General features: G+C 42.0%; 1 protein-coding gene across 2 annotated transcripts in view; it reads right to left on the bottom strand.

Moving 5' to 3' along the window:
* Positions 1–22,358, bottom strand: part of MST1 (macrophage stimulating 1) — a 155,371-nt gene that overhangs the window by 4,245 nt on the left and 128,768 nt on the right. For both annotated transcript variants that reach the window (XM_033926395.1, XM_033926396.1), the window contains exons 14-15: positions 11,172–11,249; positions 305–451 (exon numbers count right to left, since the gene is read on the bottom strand). In XM_033926395.1, coding sequence (XP_033782286.1) covers positions 305–451; positions 11,172–11,249 — 225 coding nt within the window. The remainder of the gene's footprint in view (positions 1–304; positions 452–11,171; positions 11,250–22,358) is intronic.

The raw sequence follows: 22,358 nt of genomic DNA, 5'->3' as shown, positions 1-22,358 counted from the left end.
CTCTTTGGTACTTCTTATGTAACTCTTATGACATCTCTTATGCTATTCATGTAAACTTTTATGTAATCCGATTGAAACGCAAGGTATTGGCGGAATAGAAATCACTAATGTAATGTAATGTTACTGCCTTTAGACTGCTGACTACGTTCTCCCCAGGTTCCCACCTTATGGTGTACTCTCAGCGGTAATTGCAGTCCTAGATTTAGAAGATAAAGTAACGCTAATCAGAGTCTGGACCCCTTAATGCGTCTACTTCTTCACTGTGTTTTTCTTGATCTCTGACTCATGAGCACAGCCCACCCACCTTTCCAGCTTCAGCATGACCAGGTGTGACTCGGAGGGCCCACAAACAATCTTGGAGATCGAAATAACTTGCTTCTCTGGATCACTGGACGTCGGGTTCTTAAAGAGAGTCCCCAACCAAACTTCATACCCTGACAAGTCGGCATCACTGTCATAGTTAAAAAGAGAGATGTTATAACACCTATGGAATACAATTCTGTTTTGCTCCTAGTTTGGCTCTAATAGTGCAGGTGCTGTACTGAACCACCTCTAATAGTGCAGGTGCTGTACTGAATATCCTCTATATTCAGAAACATACCTCATGTTACAAGGAAACTCTATGCTATATCAGATGTCAATAAATCTGCCAGCCTTAGCGCCTAACAGAGTAGAAGTACCTTGCTCACTCTGAACTCCAAATGAGCTGAAATGCTCTCGAGTCTTTAATGCAATCAAAATTTACAGTGTACACTCAGGAGAATATAACTTTTTTTTTTTTTTTTTTTTAGTTCAAACTTTTTATTGAATTATTTTCAAGATTACATAAGGAAACATAAATCCGCTGTATCAAAATATAACAATACAAGATATGTCAATTATAGGCACAATATATTAGGACCTCAAATTATCATATCGAACGGATTAAAGAGAAGAAAAAACAAATAAATAAATAAATAAATGAAATGAAATGAGATCTAATAAAATAAAATAGGTGAGAACATGAAAAAGGAAAGATGGGAAAATGGGAACAGAAAGGAGCTATGATATGGTTTCAGAAGCAACTTTATAGAACTTGTCAAGAAATTTCCAAGGTGAAACAGATTTGGTGCATGGCATGGTGGAAATATATCGTTTTTCAAATACATATTGTTCATGTCTATTATACAGACAAAAAGAGTTCCACCAAAAAGTATAGTCCAAATGGGAGGCTGATTTCCAATTTCTGAGAATATGCATAAGGGCAATGACAAACATGGCATCAATCAATTTTGGAGGACATTCCGAATTGGTAAAACAAGGATGTTGAGAGCGAAGCATAATAATATCAAGTGAAATGACAGATTGACTAGAAGTAATATTTTTGATAGTCGTCCAGACACTAGACCAAAAAGGATGTATTTGTGGACATTGGAATAGCATATGGCTCAAGGATCCATCCGAACTCTGGCAATGCCAACAAGAAGGGTCCGGTCTCAGTTTAGCTTTCCACATTCGATGAGGTGTCCATAGGGCTTGCCACATAACAAAGTACATCGATTGAGATATTCTAGATGACATTAAAGGTCTATTAGTTTTAGTCCAATAAGTGTTCCAATTAATGTCAGTGAATGAGGAAGGGAGCATCTGATGCCATTGAATCATATCTTGTGGTGAGAAAGTATATTTGTGATCTCTCATAATTTTGTAAAACATGGATATCGCTTTACCTAATTCACTCCAGGAGCAGAACGAAGCTGCATGTGAGGTTGATGATAAGGATGGTAACACAGCAGATATACTTGAGGACAACTTCATCCATTGGGAGTGAGAGTTCGCTAAAGAGGGAAAAAGTTCACTCAAGGAAGTAAAAGGGATAAGTTTGTTATTATTAACTAACTGATCTACTGACCACAAACCAGCTTTTTGCCATCTTTTCCAGAAGAACATCTTATCATTACTTTTCAATTTTGGATTATTCCAAAGAGACATTTTGACATTATTGTATAAAGAGGATTCTGCCAGGGAATCCAGATGTTTAAGGGCTCGTTGCGTTGCATTTAAGAGACCATATTTTCTTAAGTGGAGGGGCAGTGTCATAGTGCAAAGGGAGGAAATGGGGTAAGGATGACAAATGTGTGTTTCCAGTTCCAGCCAAGGTGGTATGTCTAGGTTCAATTGAGTGTGGGGCCAGTAAGCTCCATATTTAGCTAAGGAAGCTAAGTAATATAGATAGAAGTCGGGAAGATTTAAACCTCCATTTATCTTAGAGGCACGTAATTTAGCCAAAGCTATGCGAGGTTGTTTGTTATTCCATAGAAAACTAGATAATTTTTTATTAATCCAAGAGAAAAAAGATTGTTTGCAAAATAAAGGTAACATGTTTAAGATGTATACTATTCGTGGCATCAAATTCATTTTTATAGAGGCTAAGCGGCCCCACCAGGATAAATATAAGGGAGACCAATTGGATAAAGTTTTTTGAATAAGCATTTTAATTTTTGACAAGTTTGTATCCATAACATGTGTGGGATCTTTATGGATCATTATACCCAAATATTTGACTGGAGCGTCCTTCCAAAGAAATGGGAGATGCGTGATGTCTGCCTGGAAAATAGAATCATTCAAGGGAAAGAGTACAGATTTCTCCCAATTAACTAAATAGCCAGAAAGATATGAATATTCCTTAATAAGTGTAATAAGTATTGGAAGAGAGATCGTAGGATTTCGAATAAAGAGGAGAACATCATCCGCGTAAGCGGCAAGTTTGATTTGACGGTGGCCAGCAAGTATACCCTCAATGCCATCGGCTTGGCGAATAGCCGAAAGAAGGGGTTCTAAGGCGAGATTAAATAACAGTGGAGAGAGAGGACACCCCTGACGAGATCCTCGATGTAAAGGGAATTTATTTGAAAGTGTATTGTTGATCAATATGCGTGATGAAGGGCACCAATATAATGTTTTAATCCAATCAATAAAGTATTCTCCGAAATTATACCATTTTAGAACTTTTAGTAGGAAGGGCCACTCCACACGGTCGAAGGCTTTCTCAGCATCAATGGACAATCCTACTATGGGTTCCGAAATTGTTTTAGCATAAGCATTAATGTGATGAAATAATCTCATGTTGTCTCCAATGTAGCGATGTTTGATAAAACCAATCTGATCGGGATGAATCAATTTGGTAATGACATTATTTAATCTAGTAGAAAGAATCTTAGCTAAGATTTTATAATCTAAGTTTAATAGAGAGATGGGACGGTAGTTCTTTACCAAAGTAGGATCTCTGTCCGGTTTTGGGAATACTACTATAGTGGCCTCTGCAAAATTGTACTGTTTATGAGGGGAATCATGAATAAAAGTATAATAGTTTAGAAGATGTGGAGCAAGGATGGCATTGAATTTCTTGTAAAATTCATTGGTTATTCCATCCGGTCCAGGGGCTTTATTTTTTGCCATGGACGAAATGGCAGAAAAGATTTCCTTTGTTGTGATGGGAACCTCTAGTGAGTTTTTGGCGGATGTTGTCAAAAGGGGATGTTGCAAATCTTTTAAGAAGGAATCATAATTAGGTTCTGGTGTGGGGAGTTCAGAGGTATATAAATTGGAATAGAATAATTCAAATTGAGACTGAATAGAATCTGTAGAGGAGAGGAGTTGGCCCGAAGAATTATAGATAGATGAAATAGAGAACCTTTTGGATTTATTTTTAAGATAATTAGCTAATGGTTTTCCTACTATATTGTCACCTATATAGTGTCCCGAGGCAAGTAGAAATAAATCTTGTCTAGCTTTATAGGAGGTCAGGGAATTATATTCATATTTGAGTCGTAGTAATTGGCGATATGTAGAGGGGTCATGAATGTGATTAGACATATGTTGGAGTTCTAATTGTTTAATGGAGGATTCTAGTTCTCTTTCTTTCTGTTGAGTGAGTTTCTTTTTCCAGGCAGACAACTTAATTAATTCTCCCCGTAATGTAGCTTTATATGCTTCCCATATAATGGACGGACACATCTCAGGGTCTTTGGTATTAATATCAAAAAATTCTATTGTAAAAAGTCTAACTTTCTCCAATATGTCGTCATCTAGCAGGAGATGATTATTAAGTCTCCAAGAGGGGTGTGATTTTGATGAAGGAGAGATGAGAAGAGATAAAGTGACCGGAGCGTGATCAGTGAGGCTAATAGATTGAATAGAATTATTAGATATGCACTGAGTGAGATGTGAAGAGACGAGAAAGTAATCTATTCTAGTATAGGTATTATGTGGTGCAGAATAATGTGTGAATTCTTTGCCTTTGGGGTTAAAAAGTCTCCAAGGATCAAGGAGGGAAAAATTATTAATGAGATTATGTATTTCTGTATAGGTCTTGGATAGAGAAGGTTTGCATGAAGAGGATCTGTCTAGAACCAAATCCTGTATTTGATTGAAATCTCCGCCAATGATTAAGGATTTGGAGGAGAATTCAAGAAGTACAGATTGAATGTTTCTAAAAAATTCTGGATGATCTGAAACAGGAGCATATATATTTAAAAATACATATTCCTGCGAATGCAACGCAACGTGTGCCAAACACCACCTGCCCGCTGTATCCGCTTTTTGTGATAAGATAGTGAGGGGAACCCCGGATTTAAAGAAAATGGAAACTCCATTCTGTTTTTTGTTAGGGGCAGGAGAAAAAATGTGAGAGGAATAACCCTGTAAAAGTAATTTGAGAGCTGGTCCAGAGGGAAGGTGCGTCTCTTGAAGAAAGATAACATCTGGATGTTTGGCAGTTAAGTAATTAGCAATCTTTTTTCTTTTTATGGGATGGTTAAGCCCATTGACATTAAAGGATATAATATGGAGATCAGCCATAAAAGAATATAAGCATTGCTAATTGAGTCAGGTATAGTTGCTTATCAGTAAAAGCAGACATAATTAGAAGCATATCATAGCATAGCGGGACTATTGAACAGAATAGAAAGAAATAAAAAAAAAGACAGAGATAAGAAACATCATAACACACACATGGCATTGCTATGGAGTAAAGCATGCACATGCGGATAGTTCAAACAGCAATAAGTGGGAGAACCAGTGTAACAACAAGCAAACACAGGGAGCACTGTACCGCTCCAGGCCAATGTGAAAAATGACCTATTGTCATTCCATTATATCATAAAACATGAAGATATCAAGGTAGTCACTGAGTTCATATTTTACAATTCAGGTCATGTCAATATGAATTGACTCTAAGAAGGATTTTAGGTCCGCTGGCTCCAAATATGAAGTAGTGTGATTTTTGTATGTCACCTTCATTCTGGCCGGATACATGAGGCCATATTTGGCTCCAAGATCTTTCAGTTGTTGGCGATATGAGAGGAATTCTTTTCTTTTGAGTGCGGTGGTCTTGGCAAGATCAGGTACGATGAAGAATTTTTTACCTTGATAAAGAAGTTGAGGATGGGATTTTGACGCATTTATAAGTTGTAAGGCGTGTTGAAATCTCAGCAATTTCGCCACTATGGGCCTGGGCTTAGCAGACATCGTGGAGAGGTGAGAAGGAACCCGATGTGCCCGCTCAAATTCCAGCGGGGGGGTGAATGTGAGACCCAGTGTTTTAGGTAAGAAATCAGTTAGGAAAGATATCATGTCAGAACCCTCCGTTGATTCAGGGATTCCGATGAGACGTATATTACTGCGCCTACCTCGGTTTGATAAATCTTCAAGGTCTCTTTGCAGTGCCAGGATCTGTTTGTCATGCTTCTCTAGCAATGAGCATTTAGTGGTTAGCGTTTGAGTCGTTTCTTCCAGGGCATCGAGTCGATGTCTGGCGTCTACGAATTGATCGTTTAGAGCCTCGATCTCTGCCCTCACCGATTTTGTTGCGTCAACCTGTTCCTGCATAATGCGCTTGAAAGAGCGCATTTCTTTGATGAGAGTATCGATTTGGGATTCCTCGTGCTTCGCCGCCATCTTGTCAGGAGAGTGCATATCGGTCTTAGGCCGTTTTCCGCTTGGTTGAATCGCAGCGGAATCGGCTTTGTCAGCTTTAGTCGGTGGCATGTGGGAAGGATATCGCTAGCCGGTGGGACCGAATTTGTATGCGGAATAACGTCGGTAATCTTTATAACAAGTGCTGGCGTGGAGGAGCTCTTACCCCGTGCGTCCGCTCGCCATAACCAGCAGGCTCCGCCCCCCAGGAGAATATAACTTTTAATAAAGGAATTTTCTCCAAAATTTAGGCTTGGTGTGTGAGAAAAGAACTCATTCTCACCTTCTGCTTTTCTGCCACTTCCTCACTGTTCATTCCATCAAAGAGAGGGAAAGAAATCACGCAGAATACAGCTGTTTGTCTTCCCATCCCTAAAATTATGTCATTTCAAAAGATTTCTCGACAAAACCTTTGCTTACCAGGCGGCCAAGCTTAACCCTTGGCTTGCCCAAATGATACTCGAGGCCCCCTCTTACCTTAGTTTCAGAAAACTTCTCAAAACGCACCTTTTCCGTGAACAGGCCTTTTAATCCCCCTTGCCCCCTATTTTCTCCCCTTTCTCCCCTATTTTACCCCGCTCCTTCGGCTCCCCCTCTTCCCCCCTCCCCCGATTTTATCTCTCTCTCGCTATATCATACCTTACAACCCTTCCTTCTGTATTACCGTTACCTCTGCTTAATTTTTTCAAAGAGTTCCCCCCCCCCCGCTTCATTGCCTGTAACTGTCAAAATTTTGTAAATCCGTGTGTTATCACGGACCTTAATTAATGGATGTGAACCGCCATGGGTATGGCGGTATACAAGAATAAATTATTATTATTATTATACAGAAAGAACATATACAGTCCTGATAGTGAGGCCAGGATTTTCAAAAACCCGCGTTAACAAGCGATGGTCTGCTAACGCAGCTGTTTTAATACTGAATCTAAAAACCCGATATGTACTTTAAAAATCATGCATACAAATGAGGTTGGCAGATAGCAGCGAAGATTCACTAAATTTGCATGTGCCCACTATGGTAATAGTGATAGGCACTATCACTATGTGCCCACTATGGTAATAGTGATAGGCACACGTGCAGAAAAAAAAACGCTGTCCATGCCATTATTTTAAAAAACAAAACAACTACAGTGAGAGAGATGCTCACACTCTCCCACTGCCCTAAAATCCCTGATGCAATTGCCACGATCCGACCTCACTGCCCCACAGCAGGAGAGATACCCACTATCTCCTGCTGCACTAAAATCCCCGACTCAACCGCCGTGACGTGACCGCCCCTCTGCAGTAGGAGAGATGCCCACTCTCTCCTGCACTAAAAATACTCGACGCAATCACCGACTGCCCCCCCGCAGCGAGAGATGCCCACTCTCCCCCGCTTTCAATGCCCCCTACCCTCACCTCAACATAGATGATTTGAGGGGACATGGACACCCTCCTCCCAGCTGCTGCTGTGTCATCTAAAATGGGAATTAACCTCCCCGGTGTCTCTATCATATCTCTCCTCTCCTGCCTTTCCTCCAAAGTATACAGATTGAGATCTTTAAGTCTGTCCCCCAAAGCCTTATGATAAATACCACTGTCCATTTTAGTAGCCTTCCTCTGGTCCGACTTTATCCTGTTTATCTTTTTGCAGGTGCAGTCTCAAGAATTGTACACAATATTCTAAATAAGGTTTCACCAGTCTTATTCAGGGACATCAATATCTCCTTTTTCCTACTGGCCATTCCTTTCTCTGTGCACCCAATCATCCTTCTAGCTTTCGCCGTCGCCTTTTCAATCTGTTTGACCACCTTAAGATCATCACATACTATCACACCCAAGTCCTGCTCCTGTTTCTTGCACAAAAGTTCTTCACCCCCTAAACCATACCGTTTCATTGGTTTTTTGCAGTCCAAATGCATGACCTTGCATTTCTTAGCATTAAATCTTAGCTGCCAATGTCTTGGAATGTCTTTCTTTGACTGGGTGGGGCTTTGGTAGTTTGGATCTAGTGAATAAGCCCTGGATATGACATTCATTAGCTATAAATATGACAGCGTCTGACATCAGCGCTATTTGGAATGAATCACTGTCTGTGCTGGGGGGGTTTTCTGCTTTTAGAAAAAGACTAGGAGCATTTTTGTCTTTAGGATTACCGTAATATATAGAATATGGAAGCCAACCTGTTTAACCCCCCTCCTTTACTGATGCATAGTGCAGGTTTTAGTGGCAGTAACTGCTCCGATGCTCATAGAATTCCTATGAGTGTCAGAGCAGTTACCGCCACTGCCGGCGCTAAAACCCGTGCTATGCATTAGTAATAGAGGGGGTAAATGAGTTGGTGACCCCTTTAGGTCTAAAAAATAAGTGCTCTTTTTTGGTGTCCGGTTGAAATAATGAGAAGTTTATATTAGTACAAAAAAAATTTCACATGAAAAATTCACAGGCAGATGAAGTGTCATAAGTAAATTTGAAAAATTGGGGAGGGGTTTCTTTTTTTCTGAAGGAGAACTGATGAAAGAAGAAAATTATTATTGTATGAGAACCAAAATGTATGGTGTTCTCTATTTAGTTGTTGAAGTCTAATTTTTCTCCCTTTTTAGTATGATATGATAAAGCTCCAATGGATTTATTTCCCTAGTATTCTTTTAAAGAATAACCAATTCATCTGCCTGCACAGTTTGTGGTATATCGTATTAATGCATACCAAGAAAACTTTGTATGTGGGAGATTTTTTTGTATCAATCCATGTTGTAATTTGACCTTATGGTTGTTATTTATATTTTTATATAGGTGTATGCCATGGCTTATGATTTTTATCTTAGTTTATTGATTTTTTTTAATTTTATTTATGTATTTGATTTTTGTACATATCTTGTCAATAGTGATATATTTATTTTTATTTGCAGTGTGTTATTTGGAAACCATTTTTAGAAACATTGACTCCAGTTGCTCGCAGTTGTGTTTTGATAGGAAGACCTTAAATTTTTTTAATTTTTAAATTATAATTATTTATTTTTAAATTATTATATTTATATATTTATTGCTCTGGAAATTGGGTGGGTAGTTGGATGGGTGGGAAATGGGTTGGTGAGATAGAGATTGGTAGTTGAAATTGTTTAAATCCTAATATTTGATGTTTGCATTTACAATTTTTTTTTGTTTGTATGTCTAATCTTCATACCAATTGTACTGCCTCCTTCCTGTTCAATAAAAATGATTTATGTGTATTTTATTAATACCCCTGATACACCTATCTGACTGAAACAATGCCAGGTTGGATATATAAAGACTGTTTTTGAACTTTGGTGTGCTCTCCACTGGGTTTTTTTTAAATTTACTGTTATTTGGATTTTGTTTGATTTGTAGACCTCTTTTGCCTCTCCTGTTCATATCTGGTCCAAAAAGCCCAACCAGCTGCCAGCATCTGAAAGGAAGGCACCCTCCAAAAGCAGAAGACCCACATTTTCTTCAGCCCAAGTCCACTCTCAGTGACAGAATTCACATTGTACTGGCTGGACACTGTGGTACATCTGCAGCTACATTATTATATTCTATTTCTTAAGAGGTCTTTTTAAAATAATAAACCAAGCAAAAACACTTTGTAAAAATTAATGAAATAAAATTATACTGCTTTCAGTCCACAAATTTTCCAGGAAAGAGAATAAGAGAAATCGGAGAGAGAATTTTTATGTTGCACTTCCTGCCACTTAGTTAATCCATATCTAGTGGAACTGAAGCAATTTTCTTAATGAAGTCAGAGATCTAGAGAGGCTCAAAGAAAACATATTTAAAAACTGATATTTTAAGGATATTTCAAGAATAAAAAAAGATTGGAGGACTCCCTATCTTAATAGAAGAAATTTTTCCAACTTCTGAGTGTCCTTTATTATATCAGGTAAGATCTTAATAATCTTTCCCACAAAAGGGATATCACAATGTTTGAAAAAACTTTCAAAATAACCAGTTTTGATCTGTAAATAATGAAGATTATAAGAGGCTTCCACTATAGCAGAGATATTTAAACTTCTATATAGATTATCAGAATGTTTTTTTATTTTATTTAGGTATTTATATACCTATATCTAAGCAGTTTACAATCAGGTACTCAAGCATTTTCCTTATCTGTCCGGGTGGCCTCACAATCTATCTAACGTACCTTGGGCAATGGCGATAAATTAATGTATTTTATATATTTCACACTTGCTATAAAGCTATGGGGTTCTTTTTCAATAAAGATATTTTAATTGCCAAAATGTCCAAGTGCTGATTTTCAAAACAGACTTTTTAGATATCTTGCAGGTCATTTTTCCTCCAGTATGTCTAAATCTTAAGGAAATGTGTTGGAGATGCGTTATGGGTGGGCAGAGGACGTTCTTCGTGCTTGAACATCTTGCAGCGATAATCAAACATTTACCTAGGTGTCCAGGAAATGTAATCCCTGAATATGGCCAGGTTCTCCTAATCACACTGAACTCCTTCTGGGGCATTTTAGCAATCCATAAATACTAGATCAAGCTGCTCTCTCCCTATTTCTTCCTCTCCTATAACTGCCTCAGGCTCTCCTTTAGCTTCCTTCCCCCCGCCCTAGTCATATTCTCTTTTACCTGTGCTTCAGCAGCCAGGTACAGAAACCAGGCACAGCTCCTCCCCCTTTTATTGATGCTGCACTGTATGAATAGCTTGCATATAATTTGCATGCTATTAAGCTGAGCATCACCAGTAAAACAAAAATCGCTCCCACCACAGTGGTGTTAGACCAGTGGTCTCAAACTCACGGCCTGCCAGGTACTATTTTGAGGCCCTCAATATGTTTATCATAATCACAAAAGTAAAATAAAACAGTTTCTTGATCATACGTCTCTTTAGCTATAAATTACAATATTATTATTAAAACAGCCAAAAGGAAAGATTTATAAACTATAAAGAGTTTTACCTCATGCAAAATAGTCATTTCTTTAATAAGACATTAACTATTTTTTCTGAGGCCCTCCAAGTACCTACAAATCCAAAATGTGGCTCTGCAGAGGGTTTGAGTTTGAGACCACTGTGTTAGAGCTTTTGAGCATCGGGGCTTTAGATCTTATTTTCATTTTAACTAAACTGGTAAGAAGCAATCAGCTGTGACAGAGCAGATGGACCCAGTACTGAGCAGAGAGTGACTGGGAGGAATGAGATGCACAGCTTACTGGACTCTACTACCACACAATTAATGTTAAGGAGGAACTGATATTTACCAGGAAGAGAAACACTGTCGTGTGCTGATGACCCATTGCTCGTTCACCAGGGATCCGCCACAAAAATGAACCCCTTCCCTGCACAAGAAGAAATTAAATCATGAGGCAATTAAATTGCACATTACTCTCTCTCCAAACTCCTTATACTTGGGGGTCATCCAATGACATCTGTACCTTCCCCATGAAGACCATTAACAAGCCTTCAGGATTTCACTGAGAAATATTCTGACAGCTCTGTCACTGATGTACTTTGTCATATTTATACGTTTCCATACTTACTGGGCAATCTGTGAATCCATTTACCCAGGGACTCAATGCTACATCTAGCACCCTCATCCCACCTGCATTTTACTTTCTCCAGGCTCAACATGCGGTACAGACATCAAGATAGGTTCTATATAATTTATAACTCTTTTTCAGTTTCTGAATGTTGTACTTCTGCTTAAATTCCACACCTCAGTTTCTCTGCAACCAAGTGAAATGTTTGTATGAGTGCAGTCAATTGGATACAAAGGTTGTGAGACCTGAATGCCTAAGAGAAATTGGCAGGGTAAGGGTAGAGTAGTGGGAAAACCTATGCCAGCTGTTAAAGGAAAGTAGGGGAAAACGTTGAATATTGCAGGAAGGACCCCTTCACTGTCTGATTCTGATGCAGCGCAAGCGGATTTGCCTTTCCCCAATTCCGCATTACCAGTGATAATTACCTGGAAGTATTTGCTGTGTGCTATGTGCCACAAAATTTGCAATAATAATACAAATATTAAACAGAACACCAATGGAGGTCTTTTACTAAGGGCGCGCTAACTGATTTAGTGCATGCTAAATGCTAACGCCCATTATATTCTATGGACGCATTAGCGTTTAGTGTGCTTTAGTAAAACCCACTATTTGCAGTTTCTGGAAATATATGCATGGTTCCCGGTCAGCCTAGCTTCCTCTGTTGGCCATGTGCACAGTGATATCAACAGCAGTATAAACAGAAATTTGTTGACACTTCAACCACAAAGCAATGTTACTTACCGTAACAGTTGTTATCCAGGGACAGCAGGCAGCTATTCTCACTAGTGGGTGATGTCATCCGACAGACCCCGATACGGACGTCTCACAATCATGTCTTGCTTGAAGAAACTTAGAAGTTTTGAGATGCCCGCACCGCGCAAGCGCCAGTGCCTTCCCGCCCGATGGTCCGGGCGTGTCTCCTCAGTTCAGGTAGCTAGCAGAGAAGCCAACCCAGGGGAGGTGGGTGGGACGTGAGAATAGCTGCCTGCTGTTCCTGGATAACAACGTTACGGTAAGTAACATTGCTTTATCCCAGGACAAGCAGGCAGGTATTCTCACTAGTGGATGACCTCCAAGCTAACCTCAATGGGATGGTGGGAGAGTTGGCAACTTAAGAGAACAAATTTTGTAATACTGTTTGGCCAAACTGTCCATCCCATCTGGAGAAAGTATCCAGACAATAATGAGAGGTGAATGTATGAACCGAGGACAAGTGGCAGCCCTTACAAATCTCCTCAATCGGTGTCGATCTGAGGAAGGCTACAGAGGCCGCCATTGCTCTGACCTTATGGGCTGTGACCTTACAGGGAAGGGGTAATCCAGCCTGGGCATAGCAGAAAGAGATACAAGCCGCCATCCAGGTTGGAGATGGCAGTGGCGTACCTAGGTATGTGGCACCCCCGGGCCCATCATTTTTTGACACCCCCCCCCATCTATAGGAAAATATGATTTTTAGTACCAATCTACATATCGCACTACAAGAGTGTACCTAGGAAAAGGCTGCATCTTAACATTGCAGTGAGCACTAGAACACCAACACATACATTGTAAAACTAAACAAAACCAGATCCCGCACAGTCAATTGGTCTGTAGTCATGCCAACTGAAAACCTATGTCTTTTTCAGAACACACAGAACAGAGATACACCCTCGCCCAAATGGAATAATCACAAACTAAAAATAGAAATATGTAGACAAAAGTTAAACTGATCCGCCAAGAAACCAGACCCTGGATACAATGCAATACCACAAAACCAGTAACACATGTCCTCTAATACAGTGCAAAATATAAAGACAGTAGATGTAAATTTGAAAAAACTGATACATAACAATCACCACTTTATAAATTAACAAATAAAAATAAAACAAATAATGAGAAATAAAAAAATACCATTTTATTGGACTAATCCCCGTAAGCTCGGTCCCCATCCCGCAAACCACCTGATTTCCATCCACACAAGCCTTGAATTGTTTATATTAAGTATAAAAAGAAACAATATTCTGTACAATTGTCAATTTATAAATCAGCGTCTTCTCCCCACTCTCTTCCCCATTTCCCTTCAGCATCCTCAGCCCACCTCTCTCTCACTTTCCTTCAGCGCACGCACATAAAAACAAGCAAGTAATTTTATATCATTTTCATTCTATTCATTCATAGAAATTAAAGTCTAGATAATGCCAGTCACATAACAAAACATGATTTTACAAAAATAATTCCCTGCAGTCAAGCCTGCAAGGATTGCTAGATGTCTTTCAGCAGTTCCCTCCCTCCCTCCCCTTACCTTTGTGGCCAAGTCAAAATGATCTACCAACAATAAAATTTTAAAAACACAAAGCACGCTGTACGCAGAGAAAATGTTAATTATCATTTATATTCCGCGGGTTTTCAAAGAGGTCAAGGCAGATGACTTTATGCAATGTCACCTCAGTAACAACTATACAAAAATAGACAAATATTCCCCCTCCCTTTTTACTAAACTGCGATAGGCGGTTTTTTAGCGTAGGGAGCTGCGCTGAATGCCCCACGCTGCTCTCGACGCTCATAGGCTCCCTGCGCTAAAAAACCTCTATTGCGGTTTAGTAAAAGGGGGCCATAGTGCAAAATATAGACAGCAGATATAAATTTTCAAAACGGACACATTTTGATCACTAAGTTTGAAAATAAAATCATTTTTCCTACTTTTTTGTCTGGTGATTTCATGAGTCTCTGGTCCTTCTTCTGGTCCTTCTTCTTTCTCTCTCCCCCTGGCTCCCCTCTTTATTTCTGCCTTTCTTTCTCTCTCCTCCTGGCCCCCCTCTTTATTTCTGCCTTTCTTTCTCTCCCCTTGGTCCCCCTCTTTCTTTCTGCCTTTCTTTCTCTCTCCCCTGGCCCTCCTCTTTCTTTCTCTCCCCCTTGACCCCCTCCTTTATTTCTGCCTTTCTTTCTCTCCCTTGGTCCCCCTCTTTCTTTCTGCCTTTCTTTCTCTCTCCCTGACCCCTCTTTATTTCTGCCTTTCTTTCTCTCTCCCCTGCCCCCCCTCTTTATTTTTTCCTTTCTTTCTCTCTCCCCCTAGCCCGCACTAAAGCCATCGTGCCGATTTCTCCACTTCCACGATTCTTTCCCTACCCTCACCCCCAAGCCAGCAGCCGATTTCTCCCTGCTCCTTCCCCGATGTTCCTGATGTCCTGAACTTCATCGGGCAGCAGGCAGCATTCACAATTCACTGCTGTTGCCCGCTTCAGGCCTTCCTCTCTTCAGGCCTTCGGGTCCTGTCTTCATGAAAACTGGAAGTAGGCAGGACCAGGCAGAGAACAAGGCCTGAAGCCGGCAACAGCAGCGAATTGTAAACGCTGCTGCTGCCCGAAGAAGGTAATGGAGCACCGAGGCAGTCCGCTTCTCCCCCCTCCCAGCCGAACCCCCGATGACCCTCCTATCTCCCCCCCCCCCCCCGTGAACCTTTCCGACCTTCCCAGCGAGAGCAGCAAACCTCCTTCGCGGCTTTCTCCTCCTCTGCCGCGTTACTGATGACGTCATCAGTGATGCGGCAGAGGGAGGATAAAGCCGACGCTACTGGAGGGAGGTTTGCTGCTTTCGCTGGGAGGGTCGGAAAGGTTCACTTGGGGGAGGAGAGATAGGATGGTCAGCGGGGTTTCGGCTGGGAGGGGGGAGAAGCGGTCTGCCTTGGTGCTCCAAGGCCTGGCCCCATTACCTTTTTTCGATAATGGCGCCGATGCTGCTTTCACTGGGAGGGTAGGAGCGCGATAGGGGCCGGGCCAGCTGTGCACCCCCCCCCCTAAGGCGGCACCCGGGATGGACCTCCCCCTCGCCCCCCTTGGTACGCTACTGCCCTGAGGAAACAGCCTGCAACAAGATCGCGCGATGCCAGAGATCTTTGCCTGCTTCGGCTGTTTCCTCCGCCGCGGTCCCGCCCTCCTCTGACATCAGAGGAGGGGCAGGACCGTGGCGGAGGAAACAGTCGAAGCAGGCAAAGATCTCTGGCATCGCGATCTTGCTGCAGGCTGTTTCCAGACGCGACACCCGGCGCAGGGGGGAAAACTGGACCGGACCGGGAGCACCCCCTCAGGGGCTTGGTACCCGGGGCGGACGCCCCCCCCCCCCCCCCCCCGCCCCCCCCTTGGTACGCCACTGGGAGATGGTACGCTTCGACACAGGTCGTCCCAACTTGTTTGGATCAAAGGAGACGAATAGTTGAGGAGCAGTTCTGTGTGGCTTGGTGCGATCCAGGTAGAAAGCCAAAGCACGTTTACAGTCCAGAGTATGAAGAGCTGATTCTCCAGGATGAGAATGAGTCTTTGGAAAAAACACTGAAAGTACAATGGATTTGTTGAGATGAAATTCAGAGACCACTTTAGGCAGGAATTTCGGAATGAGTGCGGAGGACCACCTTGTCATGATGGAATACTGTGAAAGGAGGATCCGCCACTAAGGCCTGAAGCTCACTGACCCTGCGAGCAGACATGAGGGCCACTAGAAAAACCACTTTCCAAGTGAGAAACTTTAGTGGAGCCTTGTTGAGAGGCTCAAAAGGAGGTTTCATAAGCTGAGAAAGGACAACATTGAGATCCCAAACCACTGGAGGAGGATTGACATGGAAAAGTCCTTTCATAAATCTGGAAACCACAGGATGAGCAGAGAGAGGTTTCCCTTGGAGAGTCTGATGGAAAGCCGCAATAGCACTCAGGTGGACTTGTATAGATGTAGACTTGAGACCAGACTGAGACAGGTGCAGAAGATAGTCCAATACAGAGGATAGGGAGGCTCGTTGAGGCTCCTTAGAAGTGGAAACACACCAGGAAGAAAATCTAGTCCATTTTTGAGAGTAGCATTGACGAGTAGCAGGCTTCCTGGAAACCTCCAAGACATCCCTCACCACCTGGGAAAACTGGTGAGGAGTTACGTTGAGAGGAACCAAGCTGTCAGGTGGAGAGACTGCAGATTGGGATGAAGTAGAGATCCCTGATGCTGAGTAAGCAGTGAAGGAAACACTGGAAGAAGGAATGGCTCCCTGCTGCTGAGTTGAAGTAGAAGGGAGAACCAAGGTTGTCTGGGCCACCAAGGAGCTATCAGAATCATGGTGGCATGGTCGGACTTCAGTTTGACCAGAGTCTTTTGAATGAGAGGAAAGGGAGGAAACGCATACAGAAAGCGAGTCCCCCAATCCAGCAGAAAGGCATCTGCCTCGAGACGATGAGGAGTGTAGATCCTGGAGCAGAATTGAGGCAGCTTGAAATTGTGGGGAGCCGCAAAGAGGTCTATCTGAGGCGTCCCCCACTGAGAGAAGATCTGATGAAGGGGCTGGGAATGGAGTGTCCATTCGTGAGGCTGGAGAAGACCTCAATGCATACATTAACAGGTGAACAATGAAGAAAGGAGTTCAAAGCCTGAATTAACTCACATAGTAGACTGCACACTGTAAGGTAACAATCCTATTACCTATTCTGCAGCAATATTCTAATGTGAGTACAACATGAGATGAGATGGCATAGAAAGGTTGGTTGTCCTGGTAGTCTAGTGGCATCCTTCCAAATGAATGAAAGTAGACGTTAGATGTTTTCTGAACATAAGAACATAAGCATCGCCTCTGCCGAGTCAGACCATAGGTGCCCAGCAGTCCGCTCCTGCGGTAGCCCCCCAGGTCCGTGACCTGTAAGTGATCCTTTACTTAAGACATTTTTGTCCTGTATAGTACCCCTCTAACTATACCCTTCAGGAACTTGTCCAACCCCTTTTTGAAACCCAAAATCGTACTCTGCTCTACCACCTCCTCTGGAAGCGCATTCCTAGGTATCCACCACCCTCTGAATGAAGAAGAACTTCCTAGCATTTGTTCTGAATCTGTCTCCCTTCAATTTTTCTTGAGTGCCTTCTCGTTTTTGTTTCCCCGCCAGTCTAAAGAATCTGGTCCCTCTCTACCTTCTCTATACCCTTTATGATCTTATAAGTTTCTATCATGGTCCCCTCTAAGTCTCCGTTTTTCCAGGGAAAAGAGCCCCAATTTCTCCAGCCTCTCAGCATATGAAAGGTTTTCCATGCCCTTTATCATTTTTGTTTGCTCTTCTCTGGACCCTCTCGAGTGTTGCCATATCCTTTTTAAGGTATGGTGATCAGTATTGAACACAGTATTCCAGATGCGGGCGCACCATCGCCCGATATAGCAGCAGGATAACTTTGGTTCTGGTAGTGATTCCTTTTTTGATAATGCCCAACATTCTGTTTGCCTTCTTTGAGGCCGCTGCACATTGCACCCCTGGCTTCATTGTTTGGTCCACCAAAACCCCCAAGTCCCTTTCTAGGTTGCTCTTCCCTAATACCATCCCCCCCTCCCCCCCATCGTGTAGTTGTACATCGGGTTTCCTTTCCACATGTGCAATTTCTCTACATTGAAGCACATTTGCCATTTATTAGCCCATTGCTCAGTTTGTTCAGGTCCCTTTGTAGTTCTTCACATTCCTCAACAGTTCTAACCCTACTGGTTTTGTGTCGTCCGCAAATTTTATAACTTCGCACTTCGTCCCTGCTTCCAGGTCATTAATGAATATATTGAAAAGCAGTGGTCCCAGCACTGACCCCTGCGGGACACTGCTCGTGACTGCTTCCCAGTCAGAGTAGTATCCCCTTACTCCTACCCTCTGCATCCTGTCTCCTCAGAAGGCTATTGTTAATGAACTGCAGATACGCCAAGAGTGGCCCATTCCAAAGCTGGAGGTTTACCACCACTATACAGGAGACTGAAGGCTATTGAGTGAGATTTTTCTCATAGTCCTCAAGCAGGTCTGACATCAGTTCTGCCATATGTGTATTACAAAAACTAGTATACTGTTGTCTAATTTATAAATAGAAAATAAAATTCATTTTTCTGCTTAGTTGTTTGGTCATTTTATTGGTCCCAGGTTTCTGCCTTCCTCTGTCTTCTCTTAACTTTTGCCAGGGTCTCCATGTCCATCTGGCATTTTGTTTTTGTCCATGTCTATCATTCAGCTACCCTGTGTCCCTGCCCCTATCTTCCTGCCATGTCAAGAATCTCCTCTCTCTGTATTTTTATTTTTGCCCTGACCAACAGCACCCTTCCTCCAGCATTGTATCTCTAGCCCTCCTCATGTTCAGCTTTTCTCCTTATTGATTATTGTGTTGATGTATCCTCGCTTGTGTTGATGTATGCAGTTTATTCTTGATGTAAACTGCTCTAAGCTGAAAGGTATAGCAGGATATAAATAAAGCTATTATTATTATTTCTCCTTCCCTAACATAATAATGAGTTGTCATACTGAGTCAGACCAGAGGTCCATCAAGCCCAATACTCTGTTGCCAACAGTTGCCAATCCAGGACACAAGTGCCTGGAAAAATCCCAAAAGAATAAAACAGATTGTATACTGCTTATCCTAGAGATAAGCAGTAGACTTTCCCAAGTCCATTTTAATTATGGCTTATGGGCTTTTCTTTTAGGAAATTAACCAACCTTTTTTAAACCCAGCTAAGCCAATTGCTTTCAGTGCATTCTAAAAACCAACGGTAGATAAAAACATAGAAATATGATGGCAGATGTTGTCCATGTTGTAAGAACAGTGGTAATATGGATCAGGTTGGTTATGAGCAGGCAGAAACACAACATTTGTACACTGTTAGTACGTCAGCTAGGGCAGCTAAAGCCTTTGCCTTTGCCTTAGCTAAAGCCTTTGCCTTAGCTAAAGCTAAGGCAAAGCAGACAAGGGAAGCTTGAGCTGAGGCAGCCTGCAGTGGAACCAAAGCCCATCCCCCTCTACAGGCTGAAAGGGAGTGGCTTTGGTCTGATTAAAGGCAGGCTGAATGAAGCAGGAGGGGGAGTGGAGAGTGATGTGGCAGAAGCACTCCAGCAGGATGAAACAAGGCAGGAGCCTTAGAGAGAGAAGGCAGACTCAGGTCTTAGATTGGCCCATGCGAGAAATGGAAGAAAGTTGCCCTACTTCCAACTTTCCTGTTCCAGAGGATTTTATGGAAATAAAAATCCAGGAAGCTTGACCTACCTCAGAGGACCAAGCAGAGCTCATGGAACGTAACTGAAACAGTGATTAGCTGTGAGGCATCTGGTGGTTTCCTTTCAAAGTATGCTTTGTGTTTTGGTAGACATTATTTCTGGCTAACGAAGTAGATACCTGGATTTTTACAATCTACTAACTGTATGTTTAGTTTGGACCAAAAGGCATTGATACAGAGTGAATGTTTTTGTATGCTGAAAACTCATTGTGTTGCTGTGGTGGAGAAGCAATCACAGAATCTCATTCAGCTTATGCTGCCTACCAATGTGTGTTACAGTGACTGGAGAACCTTAGGCAGAGCTTCCCTACTGTTTGGTGCCTCAGAGAATGTTCAAACTGTCTGCTGCTGGGGATTATAACATTTTTATATGCACTGTGCTGTGAATACCTTGTTCCTGCTTATAAATATCTGTCACAGAAAAGGAAGTTTTTGTTTCCAGAAAGCAAATGTAATTTGAAGGCTGAGCTAGAGTGGATGGCCTCAGGGAACACAAATGTATGTGTGTATGTGGGGTGGGGGGTGTTCTTTCAAATTACATTTGGTTATAACTCCTTGCAATCAGGATTTAGGTCTATGCCTTCATGCAAGGAGTTGAACGCTGATGAATTACTATTGCAGTGGTGGACTAGAGCTGGATTTGAAGCTACTAGTATGCGCTGTACTGTTTACCAGTGGCATATGTTTTCTTTTTTACTTTATTTTGAAAAACTGATTTTTTTGTGAAAAGCTGAGGTCAGAATAAAGACTATTCTTGACTTTGAGAAATGCTGTCTGAGTTTGGTATTTGAATGGTTGAAGCCAGTACGTATCCTTTGCTCCTAGGCAGTTACCTAGGGCCAAGTACAAGACCTGTACCCCTGGTAGTAGGGGTCACTTTTCAACTCTGCTCTGACAGCGGAGAGGAGGAGGAGGGGTGCTGGTGCCCAGGCTGGACCACCCCCATCTTCCCCCCCCCCAGATCAGGGGTATCTACTCTATTGTAAATTTTTGATATCATATGCAAAGAGGCAAATCTTACCAGACAGTCCTTCAGCAATATCGCTTACAAAAAATGTTAAAAAGAATAGGCTCAAGAACTGAACCTTGAGCCACACCACTGATAAAATCCCTTTCCTCAGAGTGATCTTCACTGACTACCACCCTTAGCATTCATATACCACTTATAACCTAAGTGATTTACATTCATGTACTCGAGCATTATTTCCTAACTGTCCTGGTAGGCTCGCACTCTATCTAACGGACCTGGGACAATGGGGGGTTAATGACTTGAAAAACAAAAACTCAAATACCCTTAGTGCAAATCCTGTTCTCAAAAAAAGAGATTTCACTTTTTGCTCCTTTACAATAGCATAATTTTAAACCTCTTCCTAAGGCTCAACAATGCACTGTGGACTTAAAACTCAAAAAGCCACTACTATGCTTCAGGAAGATAGGAACATTTGGAGGAGGGGGGTCTTTATGCCAATAGGTAACTCCAATAGTAGCCTGAATGCTTATAAAATTAGCAGCAGGCCCGAGTCTGAGGCTTTTTCTCCCCCTTTACAAGATTCCTGAAGCATAGTAGTGGCTTTTTGAGTTTTAAGTCCACAGTGCGTTGTTGAGCCTTAGGAAGAGGTTTAAAATTATGCTATTGTAAAGGAGTATATTTAATGTTGGGATGGGGAGGTATGTTATGTGATTTAATGGGTTTATTCTTGATGAATGGGATGGGTGGGGGAGGGGTCTTTTTTATATGCATTTGACAATAATTGTTAGAATGTCAAGTGATTTGTATCCGATTGAATATTGTACACTTATTGCAAGAGTTAAAACTGAATAAAGAATTTAAAAAAAAAAAAAAGTGAAATCTCTTTTTTTGAGAACAGGATTTGCACTAAGGGTAGTTGAGGTATTTTTATTATTACAGTCCCTTTTGTGTTTGTGAGTGTGGAGTGAGTTATTGGATTAAGTGACTTGGCCAGGGTCACAAGGAGCAGTGGGGGAGTTGAATCCACTGTAGCACACACTCCCCTTCTAGGAAATCCCCTAATAGCAATACTCCAGTCAACATCTGGCATATTAAAATCATCTATTAGTTTTGCTTTCCCTTTTACAGCTATATTTTGAATATCTTCTATTTAAATTTCTGTCCACTTCTTAAGTCTGTGAAGGAGGCCTATATATCACACATAAGAACATAAGAAGTTGCCCCCGCTGAGTCAGACCAGAGGTCCATCCTGCTCAGCGGTCCGCACCCGCGGCGGCCCATCAGGCCTAGTGCCTGAACAGTGGTCCCTGATTAATTTTGTAACTTACCTCTAATCCTATCCCTCTACTCTTATCTGTACCCCTCAATCCCTTTGTCTTCCAAGTACCTATCCAAAGCTTCTTTGAACCCCTGTAGCATGCTCCTGTTTATCACATCCTCTGGTAGCGCGTTCCATGTATCTACCACCCTCTGTGTGAAAAAGAACTTCCTGGCGTTCGTTCTAAACCTCTCCCCTTTCAATTCCTCTGAGTGCCCCCTTGTACTTGTTGATCCCCTTAATTTGAAAAATCCATCCCTGTCTATTTTTTCTATGCCCTTCATGATCTTGAAGGTTTCTATCATGTCTCCTCTAAGTCTCCGCTTTTCCAGGGAGAAAAGCCCTAGCTTTTTCAGTCCTTATTTCCAGTCTGACCCACAGTACCTCTTCCTTATCCTGTAGATCCTGCAATTGTGTGGCTTTAATTTGACCTGTAATATATAACTTGGCAATAATTTCCTAGAGCAGGGGTGTCCAACCTTTTGGCTTCCCTGAGCCGCAATGGCCGAAAAAAATGTTTCTGGGGCCACGCAAACGCTGCAGCAAGACAGAGGAGGGAGCCGGCAAGACGGTAAACACCCGGGGGCAGCAGAGGAAAACACTGCATCG

This window comes from Geotrypetes seraphini, chromosome 17, assembly GCF_902459505.1.
Source record: "Geotrypetes seraphini chromosome 17, aGeoSer1.1, whole genome shotgun sequence".
Classification (NCBI taxonomy): Eukaryota; Metazoa; Chordata; class Amphibia; order Gymnophiona; family Dermophiidae; genus Geotrypetes; species Geotrypetes seraphini.
This window is presented reverse-complemented; position numbering and strand designations above follow the sequence as displayed.